The sequence below is a fragment of the Mus pahari genome, chromosome 14, assembly GCF_900095145.1.
Source record: "Mus pahari chromosome 14, PAHARI_EIJ_v1.1, whole genome shotgun sequence".
Classification (NCBI taxonomy): Eukaryota; Metazoa; Chordata; class Mammalia; order Rodentia; family Muridae; genus Mus; species Mus pahari.
In genome coordinates, this window is record NC_034603.1 from 56,636,826 (window position 1) to 56,643,286 (window position 6,461).

The 6,461-nt window shown below is 46.7% G+C and overlaps 1 protein-coding gene across 1 annotated transcript in view; it reads left to right on the top strand.

The window, feature by feature from the left end:
• Positions 1-3,881: 3,881 nt before the first annotated feature.
• Coil (coilin) overlaps positions 3,882-6,461 on the top strand; it is a 19,051-nt gene continuing 16,471 nt past the window's right edge. Inside the window, exon 1 of the mRNA XM_029546135.1 lies at positions 3,882-4,135. Coding sequence (XP_029401995.1) covers positions 3,882-4,135 — 254 coding nt within the window. The remainder of the gene's footprint in view (positions 4,136-6,461) is intronic.

Sequence of the window (6,461 nt, forward strand, 5' to 3'; positions counted from 1 at the left end):
AGACACTCCAGAAGAGGGCATCAGATCTTGTTACAGATGGTTGTGAGCCACCATGTGGTTGCTGGGATTTGAACTCAGGACCTTTGGAAGAGCAGACGGGTGCTCTTACCTGCTGAGCCATCTCACCAGCCCCTAGGTGACAGTCTTTAGGCAAGGCCATCTGGGTATCTCACTAGTGTGGAGAAGAACTGGTGCTTGCTAAGGGACTGAGTGCCTGCTGGGGTTCTCTCCCTTCGGTGTCCTGGTTTTGTGTTCCACAGCAGGTACAGGCACAAGTAGAAGGTGGCTCTGCTCTTGCAGTTCTCAAGTCTCAGGTTCCCAGGGTTTGAGCTCACTCAGCCTGACAGTGCTTATGCCTGTCCGGTAGCATGGTCCTACAGTCCCTATGCTCTGGGTGTGTTTAAGGTCAGGGCAGCTTCAGTACATGAGCAGAAAAATTCAAATTCAGGAGAGACTAGAAAACATATATATTTTGGCAAACTGCTATAAATGGTCAGTGACCTGAGCAGAAAATACTAACCAATGGAATTGAAATGGAAAGTTTACTAGATGCAGGAGCAGATGTAACAATCTCGCCCAAATCTAAGCATCTAGCTTGACCTCTTCAGGCGAAAATTATTTAGCTTCTAGGGACTGGAACTTTATCTCAGCTAAAACAATGTATAAAATGGGTCAGGTGTATGGGGCCTAAGGGGAAATAGGTAACTAAAGCCATGTGTGGCTAATAGAGCCCTGAATTTATGCAGATGTGATTTGTTGATCTGTGGAAAACACAGATGAACATCTCTCCAATCTTAGGAACAAACGATTGAAGTGGAAACTTCTAGTTTCTTTGAAAAGTTATGTGAAATGGTTTGGTGAGGGTACAGAGGTGGAAGGATGTCTTGACAGACATGTGGAAGAATGTTTTCCTGAAGCAGACCCAGGTGAAAGGATGCTTTGATACAGCAAACACATGAAAGGACCTGTGGTGAAGGAGTATAAATATGGCCCCACAGACAACGGGAGGTGAGCACTGAGCATTGGTTTGTTTTGATAGCTGGTTTTCGCTCTGTCATGCATATACTGGTTTGCCTTACCTGGAGTGGTTGAGCTCACCCTGTGGTAATGCAGCCACTGAGAGAAACGGTCCCAAGACTTGCTTGTGAGGGCTGGAGAGATGGCTCAGCGGTTAAGAGCACTGATGGCTGAATTCAATTCCTAACAACCACATGGTAGCTCACAACCATCTATAATGGGTTCTGATGCCCCCTTTTGGTGTGTCTGAAGTACAACAACAGTGTATTCATACATATTAAACAAATGAAAATCTTTCTTTACAAGAAAAAGGGAAGCTGGAGGATTTGAAGTCAGCCTTCTGGAGGCAGAAGCAAACAGATCAATGAGTTCCAAGCCAACCTGGTCTACAAGAATTCTAGGGCAGCCAGGGCTAAACACAGAAACCCTGCCTTGACAAATAAAACAAAGATCATTAAAAACTTTAAAAAGAAAAAAATAATTTTAACTGTATTTATTTTTTTGCAGGGGGATGTGTGAGCTATGACACACGTGGCAGTCAGAGGACAGCTTGCTGGCTCTGATTTTCTCCTTCCATGTGAATCCCAGGGACCTTCCTCAGGTTGTCCTGCTTGGCAGCCACCATCCTTAACCTTGGAGCCATCTCCCCAGCCCCAAAGCTCTTTGTTTTCAACAGGAGGAAAGAAGAATCTGTGCTTTTGGTTTCTAGGGTGATAAAAATACTTCTTTTAAATTTATTTATTTTTATTCTATGTTCCTTAGTGTTTTGCCTGCAATTATATCTGTGTGATGGTGTTGCATCCTCTAGACCTGGAGTTACAGACAGTTGTGAGCTGCCACGTGTGTGCTGGAAATTGAATCTGCATCTTCTGGAAGAGAGGGCAGTGCCCGTAACTCCTGAGCCATCTGTAAGACACTTAGAAATGAACCTTTAATTTTAGCACTTAAATTGGAGTGTAAGGAATTCCTGATAGTCAAAACCATAAATCCTTCCATATTATCTATGCATCTGAATATATCTATGCGAACTTCTCAGAAGTTTACATCTATAAATACAAACAAAATACTCCCAAACTAATATGGATCAGTATCTCCTTTAGTGAGGTTCAACTCTGGGTCCCTGGATTAAATATCCCCACATGAGAGATTGTCTATTTGTTTAATAGATAAATCTGTGTCCATTTCTAGGTTTAATTATCGTGTCACTAATGTATGCCCTTTTCTATGCTACTTTGATTAGCTGGGCACCACTGATAACTTAATGGTAATGTAGGGCTGGAGCGTAGCTGAGGGGTATTGCATTTCCCTAATGGTATGATACAAGTCTTTGACTTTGACCCTAATGCCAAAAGAAAGTAGCAGTGATTTAATCCCAAAGACCTACAGGATTTAAATTAAAGGAGAAAAATTATTTGTTTTTACTGTATAGCCCTGGTTTCTCTGTATAGCCCTGGCTCTCCTGGAACTCACTTTGTAGACCAGGCTGGACTCAGAAGTCCACCTGTCAGTTGGGCATGGTGGAGCACGCCTTTAATCCCTGCACTTGGGAGGTAGAGGCAGGCAGATTTCTGAGTTCGAGGCCAGCCTGGTCTACAAAGTGAGTTCCAGGACAGTGCAGAGAAGCCCTGTCTCGAAAAACCAAAAAAAAAAAAAAAAAAAAAAAAAAAAAAAAAAAAAAAAAAAAAAAAAAAAAAAAAAAAACAACAACAACAAAAAAAAACCCCAAAAAACAAAAAACAAAAAAAACAAAAACCCACAACGAAAACCAAAACCAAAACCAAACAAAAAACAGAAATCCGCCTGTCTCTGCCTCCCAGTGCTGGCATTAAAGGCGTGCACCACCACTGCCGGGCAGAAGGAGAATTTTTTTCAGTGTATTTACTGATTTCTGAGTCCCTACCATTCAATCTTTTAATGACCTTGGGGGGAGTTTCTTAACTTCTCTAAACATTAAAAAAAAAAAAAAAAAAAAACTCCCCCTAATTTATATCTTTGTGGTAGGGCTACAGCCCAAGGTCTAGTGCATGCTAGGAAATCACTCTGTCGTCAGTGTTATAGTCCCACCTCTAACTTCTTTTTTTTTTGTTTTTTGTTTTTTGTTTGTTTGTTTTTTCGAAACAGGGTTTCTCTGTGTAGCCCTGGTTGTCCTGGTACTCACTTTGTAGATCAGGCTGGCCACAAACTCAGAAATCCTGCCTCTGCCTCCTAAGTGCTGGGATTAAAGGCGTGTGCCACCACCGCCCGGCCCACCTCTACCTTCTTGATCACTTTCAAAAAACAACCCTTGCTTTTAATTTAAAAGAAAAAAGAGATCTTCGTATTTATTTAGCTTTCTGTATCTTCAACACTTGCAGGATGCTGTTCTGCCTCAAGATACGGAAAGCACTTGATCTGGTCATGGACATAGGACACACTGAACCCCCTGAGGCCCCAAGGACGCGTGTGTGTGTGTGTGTGTGTTTTAAACGGTCTTATGAGAACTTTAGGTCTCACATCACGAACCTCTCTCATTTTCTGCTTGGATGCACCACATTTTGGGGCTTTCCTGACCTTTTTGGTAGAAAAGTCAAAACCTATTACAGGGGTTTGGGTCAGGCTTGCTGCTTACTCATTTTATAGATTCTTGGTTTGTTTCTGTTTAATTACACGAACCGATATCGTAGCAGCTATCCTGACAGTCACTTGCATGTATGTTCAGCCCTTATCATCAGGTCTGGGCAAGAATGGGGAGGCTCGCGAGGGGAGCCTGCAGACCTACTTGCGCCCCCAGGCGGCGCACGCTAGGCCGCTGCGGCCGGAGGGGGGGCGGACCGCCCGAGCACGCCTCGGCGAAGGCCCGTGGAACCTCTCGGCTTCCGTTGAGCATGAGCAAGATGGCAGCCTCCGAGACGGTTAGGCTACGGCTTCAATTTGACTACCCGCCGCCGGCCACTCCACACTGCACGGTCTTCTGGCTTCTGGTGGACCTGAACAGCTGCCGAGTCGTCACGGATCTCATCAGTCTCATCCGCCAGCGCTTCGGCTTCAGTTCCGGGGCGCTCCTGGGCCTCTATCTGGAAGGGGGGCTGCTGCCCCCTGCCGAGAGCGCGCGCCTGGTGAGGGACAACGACAGCCTCAGGTGCGCGGGAGCGCGCGGCTCGGGGTGCGGGTGGGAGTGGGGGGGCGCTTGCCGGACCCCAGGATGCGGGATCCCGGTAGCGAGCCAGCCGGCTGCGGGAAGGCGCGTGCGCGGGAGCCCGAGTGGTCCAGCCACGGATGGAGCATCCTTCTCCCGGTTCCCCTTCTCATTTCAGGGGGACTAGACTTGGAGCAGCAGCTCCGGTGCTCGAGAGCAGGGCCAGTGCTCACTCTGCCAGGCTCTGTGTGCCGTGTGCATTGGAGCAGATATGCCACAGACCCGCCTTCTCTGGGCTGCACTTGGTATCTCGGGTAGGAGACCAAAGCAGGCAGGAAGCCGAGATGTTTTCTGAGTAATGTATGCCACGGCCCACCTTAGCGCCTTTGCAATGTCCACTTGTGGTGGGTGGTGTCATTCTGTGTCTTGATTTTTTTTTTTCTTTTTCTTTTTTTTTCTTTTTTGTTCATTCTGTGTCTTATTCGGGTGTCATTGGGTCCCTTCCAGTTGGTACTGGAATGCATTTCAGGTGTCATCCAGAGGCCGTGTGTTTCAGTTGCTCGACTGCTTGCGTATCTCAAAGCCCTAGATTTGATTCCCAGCTGGCTAAACAGGAATCCCCTCACTGAGGAGGGGAAGACCACCGACAGGAGGATCAGGAGTTCCAAGTATCCTTGGATACATAGGTCAGCCTGGCATATGTGAGACCTGTTTAAAAAAGAAAAAAAGTAAAAGCGGGCCAATGGTGGTGCATGCCTTTACTCTCTCAGTAGTCGGGAGCCAGGCGGATCTCTGAGTTCGAGGCCAGCCTGGTCTACAGAGTGAGTTCCAGGACAGCCAGGGCTACACAGAGAAACCCTGTCTTGGAAAACAAAAAGAAACAAATGTGTGTGTGTGGGGGGGTGCGGGTGGAGGAGGTGTGGTACACCTTGTATCCTAACTCTCAGGAGGCAGAGGCAGGCAGATCTCTGAATTTGAAGCCACCCTCGTCTACACGTAGTGAGCCTGTGGGGGCTGGGTAGAGAAACCCTGTCTCAAAACAAGAAGAAGGAGAATTTAATCGTTGTCACTGAAGTGAGTATCCAGGAGCGTCTGTGGTGTGACTAATTGGCAGGTGGCTTAGTTGTCGCAGATGGTGAGCTGATGCGGTTGGTCATTCTGGTTGGCATACATACTTGGCTGATAGAGCCTATGCCCCCCAACTCTGCTCCCCCCACCTCTAAGCTTCAGCTGCGGTGAGTTAAATTTGGAATTAGAAAGCAGGCTATTTCTTGCTTGCCTTTGTTTAATATTGCTTTCTGTAGAGAGTGCCACATTTGCAAAATTTCTTCAGAACATCAGGGAAATTAATTAGAAACAGTGACCATATCTTTGCATCAGGAATACTTTGTTTTGTTTTGTTTTGTTGGTGTTTGTTTGTTTTTGAGACAGGGTTTCTCTGTGTAGCCCTGGCTGTCCTGGAACTCATTCTGTAGACCAGGCTGGCCTCAAACTCATAAATCCGAACTCATAAATCCGCCTGCCTCTGCCTCCCAAGTGCTGGGATTAAAGGCATGCACCACCACGCCGGGCGCGTCAGGAATACTGATTTATTAATCATTCTGCTTCAGGTGACAACTTGAAATAGTCCAAATTTCAAACCTCTCCTCCCCTCTTCTTTCATCTCCTCCCCTCTCCTCCTTTCCCTTGCCTTTCCCTCTTCTTCCACCTTCCCCATCTCCTCCCCTTTCTCTTGCTCCCTTTCTCTTTTGAGGCAAGTTCTCTCAGTGTAGACGAGGAGGAGGCTGGCCTTGAGCTTTGGAGGTCTGCCTGTTGCTGTCTCCAGGCAGCCAAGCCTCTTTTCCCTTTTTACCAACAGAAGTAAGCTCATCCCCAGTGCCCTTTAAAGGCCATTTAAACAAGAGAGAGGGCTGTGTCCCCAACTGTTAAACTCACTTCCTGAAAGGTATCCTGCCTAATGACTTAATAACTTGCTGCTGGCTACAGTTAATACTTAATGAATCACCCATGAAATACGCTCTTGTAATGATGTAAAGCACAACGGTGAAAGCTGTTACAAGCAGTAATTGCAGCAGATGACAGGGAAGTTTCTCCTAAATGCCTCAACTGTACAATTGTGCCTGGAAAGACATTACCTCTGTGGGCCTGAGAATGCCACTCAGTAAGTGAATGAGTGCCGGGGCTGGTGAGATGGCTCAGTGGGTAAGAGCACCCGATTGCTCTTCTGAAAGTCCAGAGTTCAAATCCCAGCAACCACATGGTGGCTCATAACCATCCGTAACAAGATCTGACTCCCTCTTCTGGAGTGTCTGAAGACAGCTACAGTGTA